Source organism: Mastigoproctus giganteus, chromosome 5 (assembly GCF_048544385.1).
Source record: "Mastigoproctus giganteus isolate SK-2022 chromosome 5, ASM4854438v1, whole genome shotgun sequence".
NCBI classification, from domain to species: Eukaryota; Metazoa; Arthropoda; class Arachnida; order Uropygi; family Thelyphonidae; genus Mastigoproctus; species Mastigoproctus giganteus.
Genome location: NC_143579.1, coordinates 232,613,977 through 232,637,174, shown reverse-complemented (window position 1 = coordinate 232,637,174; position 23,198 = coordinate 232,613,977). Strand labels below are relative to the sequence as shown.

The following is a 23,198-nucleotide window of genomic DNA, read 5'->3' as shown; positions in this document are numbered from 1 at the left end:
TGTTAATCATCTATTTGCAAATGCTTACCACAACAAAACCAAAAGATTATTAATATTTTAAATGAGAGTTACGAAAATTCTACAGTGTTAATAAGAGAATCTGACTAAAAAGTTCTCTTGCTCAATTAATATCAACATGCTCTGAACTTGTACGGATATTTTGAACTGGTTTAAATCGAATGGATAAATTTAATCACTTGAACTTTCAATTAAACAAGTTTTATTGCAATAATTGTAATATAAATGAGAATATGCTTTCCAGCGTAGTACCAGCTATTTCTACAATAAAATGATGATAGTCTAAAAAGGAATATTGATACTGAAATGTATGATATCATGCAAGCTAAAAAACTCGTGTATGATAATGTGACAAAATTTATAAACTTTTGCAATTACTGTTTTTTCACAATGAGAGGTGTTTCGTCTGGAACCAACACCAATCAATATGTAAATGAAATAATAATTAACATATTTTGGGAATATTGGTTTTCTTATTTAGAAAGATGATTATCAAATTTGAAGTATGAAGTTGTAAATCTACATATAATATTGCTGCTGCCAAGTTGTTCTGGTTTTTTTTTTTTTTTTTTGTTTGGTAGTTATTGGTGCATCAGCTTCTGTGGCCATAATGCACCTCCCAAGGTTTTTGCAGTACTTTGATCCAAGCCCGAGGCGGGATTCGAACCCGTGACCTTTAGGTTGCCGGGCAGGCTTTTTACCCACCCGGCTAGCCCAGTCGGCAGTTGTTCTGGTAACAGAGGAGCCAGCAATGCAGGATGCATATGTTAACAGTAGTGTGCAGCATATCAGATCCTGTTGAAAGATGTATTGCAATTTCTTACACGTGGACTGTTAGATACCAAATTCCTAAGGAACATTTTGTGGATTGCTGAGGCTCACTGTTCTCTAAATTGGGCCAAAGAATGTTCGTGGCTGTCATGAATAAGCTCTGAAGAGTTTTTTTTTTTTTTTTCAAAACACTTCTGCATTCTTTCAAGAAGACCTGGGAAATGTGGTTTAACCACAAGATCTGTTATTAGCCTATACATATATTAGCCTATGCAATGTCTCACTCAATAATCCTTCCTGCACTTCAAGAATGTTGTTCTATGGACAAATCTTCATCCATTTTCCTTCCAACAATGTAATACCTGTTAAACATCAACTGATAACAGCTTTATCAAATACAGGATAATTAGCAGAGGTTTTCTTTGCAAGTGGCAATTTGTTTTCCCAGTACACCTCACTCCCTGTGACTTTTGCCAAGGGAGAGGGAAATCTGAAGAATGTAGAATACAGTCAGTCCTCATATAGCACGATAGTTGTGTTCCTAGAAACCCTTGTGCAATGCAAAGTTGTGCAATATAAATAACAGGCCCTATGGTAAAATAGGGTTAGGTACCGACCACCCAAGACTGCACACACATTTGTAACCAAAATATTACCAAACACAATGAATAATCGTAATAAAATACATATTTTATTACGACTATTACATAATAAAATATTGCTAATGCTTTTGCTTCTATCATAAGTAAACTTGCTCTTTGTTTGATCTTCTATCCAAACAGATAACAGCCGTTCCATCTCTTCCAATTCTTTGTCTTGATCTAATGGATTTTGTTACACTTTGCGTTGTTCCTGCTATGAAAGTTTTTATTTTCTCTGCATTCTTTCTAATTCTCGGCGTTGCCTCATTTAGGCCCGTAGCACATGCATGGTCTTTCATTTCGCTCAAAATGTTTCACAATTTCATACTTTTTCTCTATTGACAGAGGCGGACTGGCCATAAGCCTTATGGGGGAAACGCCAGTGGGCCGGAGGCCAGAAGACGATGCAGGCCGGTGTGATTTTGTAGCGGCCTCATAAACGCTAGTATGAGGCTGCTACAAACTTTCCCGGCTAAGAATTTTTGACCCAGTCCGCCCCTGTCTATCGATATTGCTTTTCTTTTTTTTCTCTGAATCTGTAGTGTCTTCACCAGGACACTTCCTTTCCACACCTTTTAAGTATTTTACTCATTTTTAGGGAATAAAACACAATTACAAAATGAGGAGGCACGCTTGATACACATAAACAAAGCTGAGTGTGTGCAGCAACTAAATAAACACCATAAAGGCAGAGATACACTATTAACACCTCACATTTTACTAAAGAACATTTCTGGGGGTTACTACCATAAAACAATTTCCAGTTGCGTTTCTGCTAGTGGAATCTGTTATAAACTGGTAGTAAACTCGATCTAATTGCATTTGTGATAATACCGATAGCTGGAATTGTGTGGATTTTTATGTTTTGGTGAAATGTGTTTCCCCTTCACTGATATAAAAAAACAAATACATTTTCAGAATCTTCTCGTGTTGCGTTCAGATGGGGCGATTCCGAGTTCGACTGCCATTTCTTGTAAACCCAAAGGTGAATCGTGCATAAGCGAATTCGGTTCATGTTATATACGATATCGTTCCCCTATTTATAAATCGTGTATGATCGAATTCGTGTAGTGTAAACACGTGTTATACGAGGACTGACTGTATTATGACACTTGCAGATTAAGTTTTTCCTATTTCATCAATCAGTTCAAATACACTAAATGGAACCATTCAAAAAGCTAGCAGTCAGTATCAAAATAATGTACTGAACAATACATTATTTATAATAATGTACTGAACAATACTGAATTTTATTATTATTTATTTTCAGAATGATTTCAAAATGATCCACAAAATGATAAAATAGACAGAGTTTAATTTGGATCACCCTGTATTTGGAGGTAAACAACTTGGAAAGCAAAATGACAATACAACTCTACAATGAAAAGAATTAAATACAAATACAAAGAAAATAAATTACAAATTAATAGTTATTCATACTTCCAGAAATCTTTTAGTTCCTGGTTGGGCACAATGAAAGGCAATAATAGAAGGATATTGGCCAGAAAGAACAGATTCGGCTGCCTTATTTGCCAAAATTGTTGAAAAGACAAATATCTGACTTTGCTGCTGCATGTACTGAGTCTCCATTGAAAATGATGATTTACTGAGCATATTACTTGGCAGTGGCTGGACGGAGGCAGTGGTGGCAGGGGTGATGGTGGAACCCACCATGTTAGACATAGCTGATACCGGAGGAAGTTCCCCTATATAAAAATTTAACAATAAATAAATAAAACACAGGAATTTTGATTTATTCGATTTTTATATCATTCTTTAGTCGTGTTCTATTTCTTTTTAAGACATATTAGCAGTATATATTTCATTAATAGTATTTAATTAATGAAAAATCCATCCTATTTAGAGGATGGCATTACCTTGCTTAGTTTCTTGAATTATATATAAGACAAGTGAACTGGTCAATTACTGGTTTATTCAAGTATCAGGAAAAGTAGATGAAATATTTTCCAGAATATAAAGTATTACTGAAAGAATAATAAATCAAAAAATAAGAAGAAAAATGGACAAAATATTGAGCACATTTTGTGCTGTACATAACTGTTAAAATCTATTATTAATTGTTGAAAGAGGGAGAATGTCATCATTATTCACAGTTAATGAATTAGAAAGAACGGACACAATTGTAACATGTTTTATTGTCCAGAAATTTATTGAAAGTCACATGTAAATTATATAAGTATCCCTTAACCTCGATGATGACTTCAAGACTCAAATGAATCCTCTCATCGGCCAGGAGAGCTATATGGATGTTAACAGCTAAAAGAAATACAAATGCAACTGGAGCCAGTTTTTTATTTAATAAATACTACAAAATAGTAGACTTGGTTATTTAGGGTATATAACTTTGAATAAATACAAAAGAAATTCAATTATGATCTTGAATTTCGAAATTTTCACCATTGCTCAAAAACAACAATATGGATTGGTGTTACTTTTGCATGGTTATTTCATATTTCTCTACTCACATTAACCATGCTTGTGCACATGCCTGGTCATAAAAACTTGCTGGTGTTTAGAGAAGTTAGAAACAAGATGGAGTACCAATGTGTAAATTTTTGGTGCAAGAATACCCAAACCTAGCTGATATCAGCATTAGTACTGCAAACTGATGAAAGATAGTTAGCTCATATAGCACCAGCAAAAAAATAAAAATAAAAATAAATAAATACATAAACTCATTTAATTAAATTATTAAAATAAATGAACAAAGTAATCAATGCCACCTTAACTCACTTCATCTCTTTACTTCTTTCAGGTGCTCATCCAATCCCACTAATTTCGATTAGCCTTCAAATTCCATAAGGTTGGGTGGAGTTTATTCAAATAATTACTCATTGACTAAAGGAAAATTTTTGGACATCTAGTATAAAATTATTTTCTCTCAGTTTAAATTTATACTTCCTTGTGACTAAGTGTAAAAATTTCCTTAACATCAGTTTACTCAAACCTTTCATGGACTTAAACACTCAATCAGGTCACTCCTGCATATACCTGAACTGCAGTTCAGGTATCTGCAGGAGATAAAATCACTGCAGTTTAAATTCAAGTCTCTCTCTCTCTCTCTCTCTCTCTCTCTCTCTCTCTCTCTCTCTCTCTCTCTCTCTCTCTCTCTCTCTCGATAAGAATACTGTTTTGTGCCCTTAATTAATCAATCTCATTATTCTTCTTTTACCTTCTCCAATATTTCCTAAAGTGGGGTCTCCAAGCTGTATGCATGCATGTAAAGCATTCAAGATATTGCCTAGTCAATGCTTTATATAAGGGAATAATAATCTCTATCTCACAGGCAGAATTTCTACATATCAGTAACAGAACACCATGAGCTATCCTAGCAGTCTATCTACAATGTTCATAAAACTTCATATCAGATTATCTAGTTACTCACAGATCCTTTTCATTATTTACAATCTTGAGTTTGATGATAATCTAAGCAGTACAATTGGTTACCACTACCCAGATGCAACACTTGCATTTTCAATGTTAAACCTCAACTACCAATTCTCAATCCATCCATATAATTTATGTCTTGTTGATGCAGCATATATGTCCTAATTACTAAATGTAAAACTGTAAATTTCTGTAACATTGAATGTGTTACAGAAATTAACTATCCTGCCAGAACTTAAAACCTGAAATGTCCTCATTAATATTATTAATGAATATCAGAAATTGTAAAGGGCTAAGACCTGAACTCAGTGGAACCCCAGTCACCATTAGTTCATGAGCAGTAGGAGTCCAAGTCTCCAATTGCTTAACCACCTTTTATCCATTGTAGTAACCTTCCCTTAAAGATAAGCTGCTCCAATTGATATTGAAATTGTTCATATTCACCAAAGACTTTCAGTAAAATTCAGAAATGATGCACTGTTAAAAACATGGGCATATGAGTAGTGTACTACATTCCAAACAGCCATGACACAACAATATTGTCAAAGTTATTATGATTGCTTGAAGATATTGTTACAGCCACAAACAGGAGTTAATCATGTGAACATTAACAAAGTTGAGAAGCTTAAGCCAAACAAATGGAGCTCTTATTTGCATGAATTCCATCAGAAGTAAATAGCATTAGTGGCATAGAAAGAGCCATTTACAACAGTGTTGCTTCCAAAAAAATCACCATGTGTTTCAGTGATTCTGACAATCTATTGAAAAACATGGAGATGAGGTTCCTTCTATGCATTTGCCCAGAGGGGAGGGGGGGGGCAGAGATGTTTTTTGAACAGATCGTGATCCACAATGACACATGGGACCCACTGACTGAAAACAAATGAGCAAGAATAGAATCTCATCATCAAAACTTAAACCAGCCAAAAAATTTTCAAATCTCACTGGCAAAGTCAGAGCATAGATGTCAATTTGACTTTCAAAAACCTGGAGAATGGGGAAATTGTAAGCAGAAAGAAAAATAGAAAAAAAAAAGAACAGAAAAGAAAAGGTTTTTGCAAAAAAAAAAAAAAAAAAAAAACAGGAGAAAAAGATATTTTTGATAAAAAGCAGATTTCTTTACACTGCACTAGAAATTCAATTTAACTGACTTATACACACTGTATATTAAAATACAGCCAAAATATTGTTTACCAGTACAGTACACTTTCAAACATTAGCATACTTAAAATTTTTCTGTTTATGGATTTTTGTTTGGAGTCGTTAGACATTGGCTTAATATGACTGCTTGAAGCTATTGTTACAGAAGTTGCCCTCTTCAGAAATACTGAATCAGAGTTCTGTTGTGTTTATTGCAGAGTGGGATGGTTTATCATATAACTGCCCTGTCTGCCACAAAATGCTATTTGGGTCAAATCAAGAGACATCTATGACCACAGAGATGAGCATTTGACTTTTATTCAAGGGGATGTGCAAAATTCTCCTTTAGCTGAACATTTTTGAAATATGGGGTGTGTACTTGATCCTAATTGAGTTTACATGATAAACTGTGCCTGTCAGCCATACCAACACCTTTGGTTGGAGTCACTATACATTTCCACCAACTCCACTTGCTTTAACTGTAATTCAGGTCTATTCCACAATCCAGGCACTGTGAAAACAGTTAATGACCATCCTTCCATCCTGTACTGGTAATGCTTCAACAGTCTATTTATTTATCACAATACTGCTCTAAGAACACAATTGATCCTGGGATGTTGAAAGCTACTTTTTTTTTTTTTTTTTTTACTTTTACCATATTTCATGTGTAAATATGTTTTATTTTATTTTTTCTTTACTTCTGTATACCCAGTTTGTCAGAGTTTCAAAAGAATAAATTTGATGCCACTTGTTCCCTGTTCTCAATGACAGTTACGTGCTATTCAAGTGGATCTTCTTTGAAATAGTCTCCTTTATACTGAACACACTGATTCCATCACTCTGCAACTTCTGAAAGCATTCCTGACAAGCTTCTTTTTGGAGTCCTGTGATTTTTGTTTCTTTACTGTAGTTGTTGCAGATTTGTAACCTTTCAAAGAGCTTTAAGCTTGCTTTGGAAACAAAACAAAAATCACAGGAAGATAAATCCGGCAAGTATGATGAACAAGGGAACACAGTGATAAAGTGCGTTGCATGAAATTCTTGAATGGAAGGCACTCATTGTGCAGGAGCACTGTTGTCATGCAAGTGCCAATTCCTCGAAGGCCACTTTTCCAGCAGTTTTCTTCGAATAGCAAATACATCTCTCGTTTTGTAGAACTACAAACAGGAATACTACAAAATGGTTTTGTAGAACCAGTTTGTAGTATTCCTGGTTCACTGTTTGACCACACAGGACAAATTCATAATGCCCTGGGAATGAAAAATGATAAGTATGATCTTCACATTTGATTGAGATTGTGCTGCTTTTTGGGGCCTTGGAGAAATCTGAGTCTTCCATTGAAAGGACCAGGCCATAACATACCCACGATTTGTCACCAGTAATGACAGAAGTAACAGTGTGTGTGTGTGTGTGTGTGTGTGTGTGTGTGTGTGTGTGTGTGTGTGTGTGTGTGTGTGTCAGTAGTAGCAGGTTGAAAAAGATTCTGACATGCAAGAATTTTCCTTTAAAATCTCATGTAGTGTGAAACCATGTTATATGGGACTAAGAACCAGTACAAAAAGGGGAATTACGTTCCAAAAGCTAACAAAAATACACCTTTTTTTCATAACTATCTGAAACTTAATATTTATTAAAAATAGTAATAACTGAAAAAAAACGTCTTACAAACGTGATACATATAGGTCAGATAATGTTTGTTAATTTAATTTTCATTCTCTTCATTGCTGTTAAGCACATTTCACTCAAGAAGTTTCCTTTAAAATCTCATGTAGTGTGAAACCATGTTATATGGGACTAAGAACCAGTACAAAAAGACGAATTACGCTCCAAAAGCTAACAAAAATACACCTTTTTTTTTATAACTATCTGAAACTTAATATTTATTAAAAATAGTAATAACTGAACAAAACGTCTTACAAGTGTGATACATATAGGTCAGATAATGTTCGTTCATTTAATTTTCATCCTCTTCATTGATGTCAAGAACAAACAAGAACGTTTTCTCTGTTGCAGAATATCTTCACCTTCTGAACTTTCTTCTGCAGCATCAAGATTTTGTGTACCTTCTGCTCTCCTTAAAAGATCAGTAATATGGGTTTGTTTGCTTTTGCTCGACAGATATTTGTAAATTTCATGGTATGAAGCTCAGCATTTTTGAAGCTCCTTTTGAACTTTGTGCTCCTTTCAGTCGAAGGATCTGCATTCAAACAATAAGATTCTAATTGCTTGGCTAAATTTATGCCTTCCCATATGCTTTTTAGTGTAAAATTTTGAACTTCAAAATTTTCATCTGCACTATTATCCTCTGAATTGAATTGGTTTACCTCTGATGCCATTTCCACCAAATCCTGGGTGCTTTTTCCATTTTCTCAATTTTTGGCACTCAGGGATGAGCTGTCATATCTGCAGAAATGAAAGATACCGTAGCAATAGCAGTTCTAATTTTCTGTTAATTTTTCTTTATGGTCTGGATTGTTGCTTCATTTAATTTAAACTTTTTGCAATGTATGATTCCTTTTCCCCCTTTTTAAGATGATCCAAAATTTATATCTTTGATTCTAGAGAAATTGTTTCTTTTGAGTGGTGCTTTTATACTTTCCTTAGACATAATTTAGGGCTGGAATTTAATTCACAACAAAAGAAAATATAATTTAAAACAAAAATTTAATTCACAAGCAAAAGTTTATAATTATTCAAATATGGTTCTTATGAACAAAAAAGTTTAGTAATACATACCCGGAAAAATTCATAAATGATCAAATAAAAACCAAAATAACCTTATAAAAACTTTAAAAGTCACCAACTGCACGCTTCAAAGTCAAAATTTTTTATGGTCTCAAACAAGCACAAGTTCAATAGCACAAAACCTAACACGGGGACTTCCCAATTTTTTTTTTTTTTTTTTTTGCATAACAACTAGTGAGTCAATAGCGGAGATTCACAAAAAAGAGTGGTAATGTTTTAAAATTTCATCCAACATAATAGCAAGGTTTTCCCTGCAAAAAAACTCAAAATTACCGTGTTATATAAGTACTATATTGCACGAGGATTGCCGCAATTTATCAATTGTGTTAGAGTGAAACCATGTCATACGAGGGTTGCCTGTAGATGATATTACTGCATCAAATAATAATAATAATATTTATTATTATAATATGCGCAACAAGTAACAACCATCCTGATTATTGTGTCAACCACCAGTATGGTGCCAAAGACCCTACATAACAGCCTAGCAGCAATGAGTCTCCCAGAAAACACCTAAAAGGAACTCCAGAAAGTTGCAATAGTCAAAGAGTTCCTCGACCAGCCATAACACCAGATATAACAACCACCCTGTGTACTTGGTAGCAATACCCTCAGGAAGTGGAACACCCCAATCAGGAGAAATAATATATAATAATAATAAAGCAAAGCTGAATGGAGGGAACACAGTTAAAGCCATAAACACCTATGCAGTCCCAGTGCTAACATACTCCTTCGGATCATAGATTGGACTAGCGCCGAGTTGGAGGATATCACAAGAAAGACAAGGACAATGATGATCAAGAGCTGCCAACACTACCCAAAGTCAGCCATGGAGAGACTGACAATAGCTCAGAAAGAGGGAGGAAGGGGCCTGACAGACTTCATCGAGCAACAGAAAACAGTAATAGCTAACCTAAAGGATTCCTTCCAGAAAAACACAGCAGCACTCTACAAGGCCACAAGGAAGATAGACAAGTGGCATACCCAGTGGTGATATTCAGCCGGTACACACCGGTATGGTTGTTAAAATGTCTAAAAACTTCCATACTGGTTGTTGGGCGGAGTCTGACAAGTTTACTCACTGAGAAAAAAAATCCCTGTTTATTTTGGCCTGCACTGGGTGAGGGAGTGTTGTAGCATTGCGAATCATATTATAATGTATAATTTCGAGGCCAGTTCCCATAGGTTTGCTTTCTAAGGTTGGTAACTCTAGCGAGGTGTGAACTCCTTGTGGCAAAGGTAAAGAATGCACATACGAGAACGATGGGAAATCTCGGCAAAGTTTACCCATGAAACTAGTTTGCCGTTACGGCATTTGTATTGTTGCTCTCTCGGTAAACAGACAGTGGGTGTTATCGGTCTGAAGTATAAGTTGAATCCCTTGTAACCTCCCAGTTTCACTCTTTTCCTCGTCAGTAGTTTGAGCTGATTTCAGGCACTGAGCTTGTGTGTGTGTGTGTGTGTGTGTGTGTGCGTGCTCCTTAATTCTCAAAAGTTTACTCACAGCAGTAAGTAACACATATGGAGTTTTACTTTGTGAGTAGTATTTTTAAATTTCATTTATAATAAATTGTTTAAATCGTAACCCTTAGAATAAAGAGGCAACATAGTTTGGATAAATTTTTTAACATTTCTGCTAAATGTTCAACAGAAATGGAACAAACAAGAGAGAGCTATGATACTGTTACTTTCAATGCTAAACACTTACATATTTCATCAGTGTTCTGTCAAAGCTCACGGTTCTAATAAAAAGAATATGCAATCATCAATGAGAAAAAAAAACTGAAAGAACATCATGAGTCAGCTTCACACAAAAAAGCATTAGATATAATCAAAACATCCGAAAAAAATATTAATAATAAATAATATTATTAATAAATAATTAAAAGCAATACACCATTCATTACTGAAAGGGAACATTTAATAGCTTTGCAAAAAAAAAAAAAAAAAACACGTCGATTTGGGAGTAACTTTCCACTCTAGATTTATGGTCCCACTTGTTGCAAAACAAAGCTCCACTGAAATAAGAAAGAAAGTTTTTGGAAAACTGATAAGTTAACGTAGTAAAATTTCAGTTATTATTTCAACTTAAACTATCTTCACAGTTTTGAATTTCTGATTTTAAAATAGTTTATTTAAAATCAGAAATTCAAAACTTTGAAGATAGTTTAACTGTTTTTGTTGATCTTGTGAGTTAGAAGGAACAACATCTGAAATAATTTACCAAACTTTGATATCAGTTCTGGAGAAGTATGGTTTCAATGAAAATTATTTATATGAAAATCTTATTGTATTTTGTGCAGATGGAGTCGGTGTGACGTTAGGAAAGAACTCAGGAGTTTCTGTCAAGATTTTGGAAAAATTTCCAAATGTTTGTACCTGGCACTGTCTCGTGCACTGTATTCAGTTGTCTCTTGACGATGCAATAAGAGATGTAAAACAAGTAAACTACTTTTGGCATTTTCTTGATAACCTTTGTTTATTTTCATACTTCAAATAAGCATCAAGAGAATTAAATGATATTTCTAAACAGTTTGGAACTAAAGTACTGAAAATAGGGAGAATATTTGGACCTAAATGGGCAGCCTGCAGTGCTAGAACTGCAAAAGCTGTTTGGAAGTCCTACGAAATTTTGTATGTTCACTTTTTATGTAGAATAGATGTGTGGAAATTTGCCTTTAGCCAGTGGGTGGTTAATTGCTGGAACAAACTTCCATCTGTCATTGCGGAAGTTGATAGGTTAAATAAATTTAAGGAGGAACTGGACAAACATTTAGAGGGAATTGTTTTGTAAATTTTTTTTTGGCTGATGCTGCATAAGTTCATACATTTGCTTTCTTGCATCACATGCCACTACTACTACTACTACTACTTTAATAAAAATTATGAAGTGGGAATGGAGAAACATTTCAAAAATGAAAAATTTTTTAAAGATTTGACCTTAATGACATCCTAGCAGAGATTTCAATACTCTCTACAGCTTTACAAGAAAGAAATATTTCATTAATCAAAGCTGATGGATTAATTCGTCGAACAATAAAATCAATTGAATATATGAAATCAAATAAAGGACCATATGAAAAAGATGCAGCAGAAGATATTATGAAAAATAAGAAGTATAATATACCATTTGAAGTAAAGCAAAATATAACATTGATTCCCAGAGAAAAATTATTTGATTGTCTAATACATTTTATGAGAATGTGATTGCTGTTTGATGATGTAAATGAAAAATGTAATGATCTTCTGAGCTATTTCAACCTATTAAACCCTGAAACTTGGTCAGGTCATGTTTGTGAAGCTCCATGGATTTAAGGTGAAAATAAATTAAAACAATTAAATAACTAATTACATACAATATTCCAGTAAATAACTTTTGAGATTTCGTTGATAGAAGAGATATCGTGTATATTGAGGCTTTAGTACCATGAATAATATTATTGAGAGAATAACCAAAATTTTCTTACTATGGAAATAACAAGTCACCTAATGACCATCAATTTAATGGGAAAACTGCTGTAAGAATTTGAAGCAATTCCTTATGTCAAATCATGGCTCAAGCAGGGAGATCACCTAGCAAGCGATAATCGTTAAAAAAATATAGCATCAAAAACAATTTCCCAAAACCAATCAATGATTTGGAAATTATTAGAATAATGTGTTGTACATCACTGCTGGCTAAAAATTGTTTATTTTAATATTTATGTTAATTAAAATTTTTCTTTTTCTTGCCATTACAGTTTGTTTTTCTTATTTTTGATTACCTGCATTCCCTATACATAATTTTACCTTAGAGTACTGGTTGTTAAATAATTTGAATATCACCACTGGGCTACCCCACTCAACCTAAGCGAGGAGTCCCCTCCCGCCCACATGGCACAAATGAAGCTAGAAAGATGGGCAAAGACACTACAATGACCTCTCTCAAGATCACATAGATAAAATGGCTTCCAATGCATGTCAGACGAGTGGGATGCTCTTCCCTGAGACTGAAGGATTCATGCTCGCCATCCAAGACCAGGTAATCAGCACCAGAAACTATAGAAAATATATCACCAAGGAGCCCGGAGTGTAAGGTGATACAAGTTCATGATGCCACCTGGCCTCAGAAACGATCCAACAGAAACCCACAAGCTGTACTGGAACTGTGCCATATTAACAGACAAGACAATCCTGCACAACAGACCAGACATAACCATTGGAACGAACAGAGGGATGAAATGGGAGTGTCTTTTTTTTTTTTTTTTTTGGCTGATGTTGCATAAGCTTGCTTTCTTGCATCATATGCCTCTACTAATGCTAATGACCCTTGTCGACAAGAAGGAAAAGGCTACTTATATGACTGACATAGTGTTGCCCAACACTGGCAACCTCCAGAAATCCCACGAGAAAAGATCAAGAAGTACACAAACCTAAGACCGGAGATCAAAGAGATGTGGCATATGCAACAAGTAATGACCATCCCAATCATCGTGTCAACCACCGGTATGGTGCAAAAGACCCTACATAACAGCCTAGCAGCAATCGGTCTCCCACAGAACACATACAAGGAACTCCAGAAAGTCGCAATCTTGATTACCTGTAGGATAGTCAGAGAGTTCCTCGACCAACTGTAACCCCAGACATAACATCCATTCTGTGTACTTGGCAGCAGTGCCCGTCAAGAGTTGGAACTCCCCCAATCAAGGAGAAATAATATAAGAACAACAATCATAATAATTTTTTTTTCTTTTTTTTTACAATTTTTCACAACTTTTTTTTAATTCTGATTTAATTTTTGACAATAACTGTAAGGCAATCACATGAAAATAAGAACAAATTAATATTTAAAAGCATTTATATACAAAGGTTCATTTTTACAAATTTTTTTTTTTTAAATTCTAAAATTAATTCACTCTGTAGGCTATCTTTGAAAAACTTACTGCTATGGGCCTCAACGCATTCAGCAAACTAGAATCTTGTAATAACTAAGAGTAAAGTGGAGGAGAAATTGTTGAAGATAAACACAAGAAAGGCACCTGGGGTGGATGGGATCTATCCAGTTATATTAAAGGAGGCAGCAAAGGAAGTAAGCAAACCCTTAGACATAATTATGAGAGCTTCCTTGGACTCAGGGGAGGTACCCATAGACTGGAGATGTGCAAATGTGACCCCAATTCACAATGGAGGATCAAAAGCTGACACAAGCAATTATAGACCTGTGAGTTTAACTTCTGTTCCAGGAAAATTAATGGAGGCACTAGTTAAAGAAGCACTGCAGGATCATTTAGACAAGACTTCAGTTATAGCTCGGACACAGCATGGTTTTGTTAAGGGGAAGTCTTGCCTAACCAATTTGATTGGATACTATGATGCAGTCACAAAGGAACTGGATGCAGGGAATAACTTTGATATTATATACTTGGATCTTAGAAAGGCTTTTGATACTGTTGCACATGGAAGACTGCTGCACAAATTGGAGCAGTGTAACATTGGAGGCAAATTGCTGCTGTGGGTAAAGGGGTGGCTGAGGGGGAGACGACAGAGAGTGGTAATCAATGGACACTGCTCGTCGTGGACTAATGTTATTAGTGGAGACCCTCAGGGCTCAGTGTTGGGTCCATTATTGTTTTCTGTATTCATAAATGATACTGATGATGGTATATCAAGCTTAATGTCGAAGTTTGCAGACGATACAAAGGTAGGCAGGGTTGTCAAGGACACTACTGACACTATGCTGCTGCAACAGGATCTGGAAAGGTTGAGCAGATGGGCTGAGAGGTGGCAAATGAAGTTTAACATTGACAAATGTAAAGTACTACACATGGGAAACAGCAACCCCAGAGCAACGTATCAACTCTGTGGTACTACACTGACAGTGGTAGAGAATGAAAGGGACCTGGGGGTGGTTGTGCAGGCAGATATGAAGTTCTCTGAGCAGTGCAGACGGGCTGCAAGAGTAGCTCATGGTGTATTGTCAATGATATATAGGAATTTTTCTAGCAGGGATAAGGAGGTGATTATTCCCTTGTATAAGGCAATGGTCAGGCCACACCTAGAGTACTGTATACAGGCCTGGAGGCCTCATTTCAAGAAGGATGTAGAGCTGCTGGAACGAGTACAGAGAAGGGCAACAAGATTAGTGAATGGAACAAAGGGGTGCTCTTACGAAGAAAGGCTTAAGATTTGCAAATTACAGTGTCTGGAGACTAGGCACCAGCGAGGTGATCTGATAGAGGTGTATAAAGCATTGAATGGTTTGAGCATGCTCAATGCTGATGGGATTCTTCCTCTCGCTCAGAATAATCACCTGAGAGGGCATAAATTCAAATTGAGGAAAGACAGATGTAGGATAGACGTGCGGAAATTTGCCTTTAGCCAGCGAGCGGTTGGTTGGTGGAACAGACTTCCATCCCTTGTCGTGGAAGTTGATAGCCTAAATAAGTTTAAGGCTCAGCTGGACAGGTATTTTGAACGAACAGAGGGGTGAAGTGGGAGTGGTTTTTTTTCTTTTTTTCTTTTTTTTTTTTTTTTTTTGGCTGATGCTGCATAAGCTTGCTTTCTTGCATCAAATGCCTCTACTAATGCTAATGCTAAAACTAATCTCTGAATGAATTAATATGATACAAAATATTAAAATTTTATATCACATTAAATTAAATTACTTCAATTATTCATACTCTTCTAAAACCTGTATCACAGAACTATGGCCTTTTAAAGAATATGGTATTTTAATATATATATTAAAATAATTATATGAGATATCACAAATTCATCAACATTTTCACATTTTATATATAGAAAAGAACAACTTTAAATAAAATATTATGCTTACCCATTCCACTGCCTCCACTTACAGGTGGAGCATTTTCTTTGTTGCTATTCACTGAAGCATCACTGGGGTTATCACTCAATGGCTGCATGTTAACTAATAAAGAGGTAAAACTTTCTTACCAGTTCAAAAGATCTTATATGCAATAAGATAAATAATATAATTTTATATAAATCTTAATGTATTTTAAAGAATAATTACACTGGTCAACAAGGTTTTGCTAACATGGGTGAAAGTAAGCATTTTTGTTAATTTGTTTGTATGTGCTCATTACGAATATGACAGTAAAAAGTTTCTATCACATCACATTTTTTTAGAAAAATGCAAAAAGAGTTAAAAAAACGAAATAGCTTCAAAGTCAATGAAATTGTCAAACATCACACTCTGTACTTTTCCTGTTGAATTTATTGTAACAAAAGAGACATATCTGTGTTGTTTAATGGTATACTACTACCTCTTTTTAGTTTTATGGTCCTGAGGATTGGCCGCTCTGAGTTATATTGCTATAATCCTTATTATGCAGTAGCACATTTGGACCCCCTACTATATTTCCAGTGGCCAGGTGCCTCTGTGGAAGACAACTTGTTTACAAGCTGTTTTTAGCCCTTAAATGTACATTTTTGGGGTTAGTTTGATTTGTAAGATCTAGTGGTAGGTTTTGGTGTTTTCAAGTTCCGTTTTAGTCTTGTGAAAACTGGTGAAATGGAGCGAAAATGCCGTGCGTGCATTAATTCACCAAACAGTTTTTGCTATGTTTGTGGACAATTTAAAGTGAAGTCGCAACGCCAAACAATCACAGACAAGGTGAAACAAGCTTATTATTTTTATTTTGGTTGTCACGGTGATCAGGATTAAAGCGGATATATGCTGTATAACGTGCCATGTAAATCTGACTGAATGAATGAAGGGGAACAATTCTAAAATGCCTTTTACTGTTCCGAGAACCAACAAGTCACCTTAAAGATTGTTATTTCTGCCTAACAAATACTAAGGTTTTCAAGGAAAAATACAGTTACAATCCTAAAAATGACAAAACCCCCACACTTATTTGAGCAAAGTGAACTTAATGATTTGATCAGGGATTTAAATCTCTCAAAGCAACAGGCTGAGCTATTAGGATCTAGGTTGCAAGAGTGGAATTTTAAAAACCGCAAGGATTTCTGTGTTTAGAAACCGAAATGAAAAGTTTGTGGTTATTATCAAATGGAAAGTTCTTTTTCTGTCTGCAAAGATGTAAACAGATTTATGGATGAACTAGGGTTTGAACACAATCCTGAAAAATGGAGATTATTCATCAATTCTTCTAAACTCGGTGTAAAAGCAGTTTTGCTACACAATGGTAGTATCAAACCATTGGTTCCCGTTGGCTCATCCAGTGGCTATGAAAGAAACCTATGATAGCATATCATTGCTATTAAATGCACTGAACTATAAGCAATATTGTTGGAAAATCTGTGGTTATTTAAAAGTAATCGATTTTTGCTTGGACTGCAGGGTAGTTTTACTAAGTATTGTTGTTTACTGTATTTATGGGATAGTCGAGCAGTAGAACATCATTATATTGTGAAGGAATGGCCCATCAGAGAAGAATACGTTCCCAGGAAACTCAACACCAAATGCACGCCTTTAGTGAAAATTGAAATGGTGCTTCTCCCGCCTTTGCACATTAAGTTTGGTCTCGTAAAAAATTTTGTAAAAAACTCTGCACAAAAATAGTGAAGGTTTCAAGTACTTAAAAAGCCAGTTTCCAAATATTAGTCATGCAAAGTTGAAGAGGGTATATTCATAGATCCACAAATTAGATGGCTTTTAAAGGATGAAATCTTTGAAACTAAACTTAATGTCACTGAATTAGCTGCATGGAAATCCTTCAGAGCTGTTGTTAGTGGATTTTTAGGGAATAAAAAAGTAGATAACTATAAAGAGTTGATGGAAGAATTTAGGTTAGAATTTAGATGGAAGAAGTTAGGATGTGAATGTCGCTGAAGATACTGTTGTTGTTGTTTGTTACTTAGGAGCATTAGCTATTTGTTATTTAGTTTTTTTTTAGGAGCATTAGCAACTAAGACTATATTGCTCCGGGGATATGCGGTGGTCATTCCCTGACCTTTCCGCATCCTCCATATTTGGTGGTCACGGGCTCGAACCCCGGTCTAATCAAGAAGCATGTGCTACGAACTGCCACTCCTGCCCACCTGGCTACAGAGGTGCCGCTGAAGATACACTTCCTACATTTGCACCTGGACTTCTTTCTGGACAACTTGGGATCTGTCAGTGACGAGCAGAGCGAACAATTTCACCAAGGTATCCACACTATGGAGCAGAGGTATCAAGAACGATGGGATCCAGCAATGATGGGTAATTATTGCTGGTTTCTGATAAGGGAGGACCATTCTGCTTATAAAAGGAAAAAATAACTGTAAGTAGTATGATTTCCTATTTTGTCTCCACTTTTGTGGGTTAATTGCTTACTTAAATCCAAATAGGTGTTTTAAAGTTTAAATATGTTATTTTTTATCCATTTGGAATGTTTACCAGTTGTCATTTCTATTTCAAGCAATTAATTTACAAGAAAAGTAGTCAAGTACATTTAAATAAGTAAAAATTCACAATTTTTGGAAAAAAGGAGTACAAAAGCCATAACACGAAAACATGACGTGCTATGAACTTTCTACTGTCATTTTTGTTTTCAGCAAGTGCGATTTAGTCAAAATCAGTTGATTTTGTTCATGTTATCGAAAAAAAGTTTAAAATTGTTGGCTATCCTGTTAGTTGGCTAATGTTATTTGCATAGATAAATGGCTGGTAAAAAAGTAATATAATAAAATGGAAAAAAAGTGCTTCACCTTTGTAAATCTGAGAATATTTATTCTTAATAAAATTTAAACATATGTTTTGTGAATTTATTCTTCACTTCTTCAGTGACTGTTATATTGCTGTTGCACCATTGTCACAAAAAAAAAAAAAAAACAACCATCAGAAGACAAATTAATATCTGTTAGTCAGGCCTCTTCAAAAGTTAAAAATATACATTCCCATGACTGAACTGAACTGAACTGAACTGAACCAGTCCGTTACTGGATAAAGTAAATATGATATTGTTGTTTAACAATATTAAGAATGAGCAACTTTAGTGAGGTAAATGTAAAGAAAATTTACTTTAATTTAATATTCCAGTTCTTTGTACACTTGAAGGAGTTATTCAACAAGCTCCTTATAGTTTGCCAATCTTTGATTTCATAAAAAGTTTTGGTAGAGAACATTGAAAGCATGCCACTCTGACGTTTTGCAAATATTGATGAAACTCTTTAACACTTTGATTCGTGGACCAATGAATATTTTCTCTTTTATCTTTGTGTTGTCAAGTCCATGAAATTTTTGTTTCAAGTATATGCCTAATACGATATGGAGGAAGAGAACCTTTCCTCTATCAACTAGTGGCAAGTGATGAATAGTCTTCTGGCCAGGGATATATGCTGTTCAAGGTGATCAATTCATAACAAGATAACAGGAACCCCTTTATTATGCTGTTCCATTCAGACATGAAAAACACCACAATTTGTGCAAAACAAAGTTTCAAACTCAGTAATATTGCAATCACTTTCAGATCACAACACATTTTTCAGTTATATATTGTATCATTCATTTTTCTGAAGAGGAATTTGACATTTTCAATGGTTTCTTTCAAAAGGATACTATCTCTAATTTGTACAGATGGATAGGTGTTTCAATTACACAATTAAAACTACATTTTGACAAGTCTATAAAAACACTACAATATGCAGATTTGTGTTTATGACCCACAGCATTCACTTAGCCATCAAATATCACTGCAGAAAGCGAGATCACCTGAGAAAAAATGTGGCTTATAATGTATTACATTATCATGCACAGATATCATAATTTATTAAAATTATAAATTTCATATTTGTCTGACAATAAGATGCACCCAGACTTTAGAAGGAGAATTTTCAAAAAATAAAAAATAAATAAATAAAATAAATAAATAAATAAATAATAATAATAATGATAATAATAAAACATTTAATTGCATGCATTTGAAATACAAATTCACAAGTAAAGGCAGTGTTCTCCTCAGGACCTATCGAATGGGCACACTGCCCGGTGAATTTAACTGACTGCCCAGCTAAAATTTAAGCGATTCTCATGGTACTGTATGGTGCTGATCACTGATCTCGATCAATATTAATTCGAACATACTATGCGATTGAGGTCAATGTGACAAGAGCATATCATATTAAATTATGAAATTAATTTATGCTCAAGATTGCTTAAGTCACATTTATAAATAACAGAAAATTTTATAATATTGGAAAGTATTATATTTCCCCACTGGATTACTTCATAATGCCACCTGGCTGGCAAAATTTTCTGGGGAGAACACCTTTCTTCACTGAAGGCAGACTGAAATATCTTTCAGCTGTCCTGTTGTCTGTGTTCTTTTAGCATAATTTAACACCTTTAATTTGAGGTCAACGGTGTACAAATGTACAATAGTATACAACATGGTGGAGAGGACTGAAAGGTATTTCAGTCCTCTCCACCGTGTCCAGCTATCCTATTTCTATGTTCTTTGGCATAATTCAATATTTTCAATTTGAAGCCACAAATTTTTTTTCACAAATGTCACAAATTTTTTTTGTGACATTTGCAAAATTTTGTGACCCTTTTTGTCACAAATGTAAATTTAAAACAAAAGTATTATGCTACACAAAACACAGAAACGAGCTACTGAAGAGATGATTTCTTCTCTACACTCATGACTCACTGATTTACAGAAGGCATTAGTGATTCTCGAAGGTAATGGATAAGGTCACCCAAATGATTATTAATAGTGGTAATTCAGACTGATCATGCTATTTACTGTTGTCCACGTAGATCTCAATTCTCCCCCCCCCCCCATTTCTGATCCATGCCGCCAAATGTTTTTGCTAACTATATATTTTTAGATTATTTTTTTGCATTGTTAGGTGCAAAATTAAAAATAGTTGCACAGAACTAGCCACCCCTGCAACATATAATCTCATAAAAAAAAAAACCCTGCATGCACCTAGATATATTAAGACAATAAGAGAGGATAATTTTAGGCAACCTTTCCTAGGGAAAGAAGTGTCTTATAGTCTGGAAAATCCTGTATTAATATAAGGGGGGTTTTTTTTTTTTAGGCAAATGCAGTATTTATACTGTATTTGCCTAAAAAAATCCTTATTATTTTACAATACTCACCTTCTTAACTGTAATAAGAACTGCAATGGTGAAATAAAGATTAAAATAGTGAAATTAATAATTTAAAATAAAAATTATCCTTAAAAGAAAGCATACAACTTCTGGTTTGCTAACTAAGAGAATGGATTGCACTGAAAACTGAAACTTCAGTTTTCTATAAATTTTCATCTGCCAATGCACAGGTTCAACAAGCATGACTGGAGACCAGATCAGGTTAAAAGCTGAAAGGGGCACCAAAAGGAAAATTAAATAATTGCCAACATTTTTGATTTTATGTTTTGATTATTCCAACAATTCGTTTATTATTTTGCTTTTGCAAGACGAAAATCTTTGTTGTGCCACTGTACAGATACCGAGCTACCTGGGGCGCCACCGTTGTCATTTTTATAACCTCGATTTTATGATTTTTTTTTTTTTTTTTAATTAAAATGTGTACCAGAAATGTATTTTAAATAAGACATTTTAAATATAAATTTTGTTAAAAATATTTTAGGGGAGGGTGCAATTTTTCATTCTTGCCTCAGGTACTAAAATGGCTTAGCACAGCCCAGCTGGAGACAGAGGAAATTTTCACTGATACTCTAGATAAATGACCATTACTGAGTTTTCAAATATTTTCCCAGCTGTTTTTAAACTAACAGACCTGCAATACCATTAGCGTAACTTTACAAATTCGAATTGTGAACACTATGGAAGTTCATGTTTCAGTTATGTTTCTTAAAAAACATCATGCTTATCTTCATCATAAATATTTCACAAATAAATTCCTCATACCCTATTTAGCTCCACAGGTTATTCCAAAGATTGCTCTTCTAGCCGATGATTTTTTGGTTCAAAATATCCTAATACTATTAATAAGGTTTATTTTAGAATAGTAGGTCTGAACTCGGACTCTCTCCATTCACTAGACCAAATTCATTAACTGGTGACACATCACACTCATAGAATGGAACATGACCATAGCTAATAATCTATTTTATATTGAAGTCTTGAGAGAAGATTTCTTACAGGCATGGTGAAAATAGAATAAGCTTACAAAATATTCTGGATAAAACAATACTTCCTTGAATCCCATAATCAATTTATGTGATAAATATATCAAATGACAAATTCAAGCCTTAGATTACAGCTTATTTTTGCATTAGTCAGTAGTATTAAGCGGCATAGTCAAGAAACACAAAATGTTATAATCATCCCAATAAGACCTATATTAATTAACAAATGAATCCAACAATCAATATCAAAAGCAAATATAAATCCAAAAATTTATGGGAGATTCCAACAATGAACTTAGTAACAATAGTTGTAGGTCATATTCTTTAAATGATAACTTTAATATTAATCAGGTCAGAAGTAAGATATAATTATTCCTTATAAAATTGCAGTGCCTCCGTAGCCAGGTGGGCAGGAGCAGCAGTGCGTAGAACACGCTTCTTAATTAGACCGGTGTTCAAGCCCGTGACCACCAAATACAGAGGATGTGGAAAAGTCAGGGAATGACCACCGCATATACCCGGAGCAATATGGCCTTAGTTGCTAATGCTCCTAAAAACCAAATAACAAACAAACAACCCTTATAAAATTATGAAAGAAGGTAAAATTAATTTAGTTACGCTACAAAAAATTTACATAAAGAAGCTTATGATGCCCCATGTTTCTGGCATTCCAAAATCAAGCAAACTTGGTATTCCCTTACAATCCATGTCATGCAAATATTTGCCCTTTTGCATATCATTTTCCTACCTTGTTAAACTAAATAATTCACCTATTAAGTGCTCCACATTTAAGGTCAAGAATGCAGACAGCCTTTTCAGGTAATAAAATAACCTCATTAGGCCCAATGACATCTTTAAGGCTTTTGATTTCACATCTTTGTTTAAAGAATCGTACTAAAATAAACCATTTGGAATTATTAAAATGAAATTTCTCAGTGGTATGAAATAAATAAATAAATTTAAATTTATATAAATTTATTTAAATAAAAAAAAGCAAATTTATGAACAGACATGTGTAATTAAGCATTTCATCGGAGCAGCTAGTTATTTGGGGCAAATCTTAAAAAACAGAAAGCAATCGAGAAAATAGCCAGGGTTTACTTCGCTTAATTGGGACAGCATGCCGTTTAATTGGGGAAAGAGACCGCAGCACTGGAGATTACCCTATGATTGTCTCCGATGGTACCGCGTGGTTCGGTCGAAATTCTGGAGGTCACAACCATAAAACAATCAAAACAATTAGCAGTCACCTGTGTATTGGGCTTTTCTGTTAGTGAAATCTATCATAAATGGACAGTAAACTCGATCTTATTGAATTCGCAATAATACCGACAGCTGGAATTCTGTGGGTTATTATGGTGAAATGTGTTTACACTTCCATGAAATCTTCAATCAAATAAAAAAATTAATTTTCAGATCTT

General features: G+C 34.5%; 1 protein-coding gene across 1 annotated transcript in view; it reads right to left on the bottom strand.

The window, feature by feature from the left end:
• The window catches only part of lgs (BCL9 domain-containing protein legless), a 402,368-nt gene that overhangs the window by 72,952 nt on the left and 306,218 nt on the right, over nt 1-23,198 (bottom strand). The window contains exons 9-10 of the mRNA XM_090374845.1: nt 15,539-15,631; nt 2,871-3,136 (exon numbers count right to left, since the gene is read on the bottom strand). Of these exons, the coding sequence (XP_090230971.1) occupies nt 2,871-3,136; nt 15,539-15,631 (359 nt within the window). The remainder of the gene's footprint in view (nt 1-2,870; nt 3,137-15,538; nt 15,632-23,198) is intronic.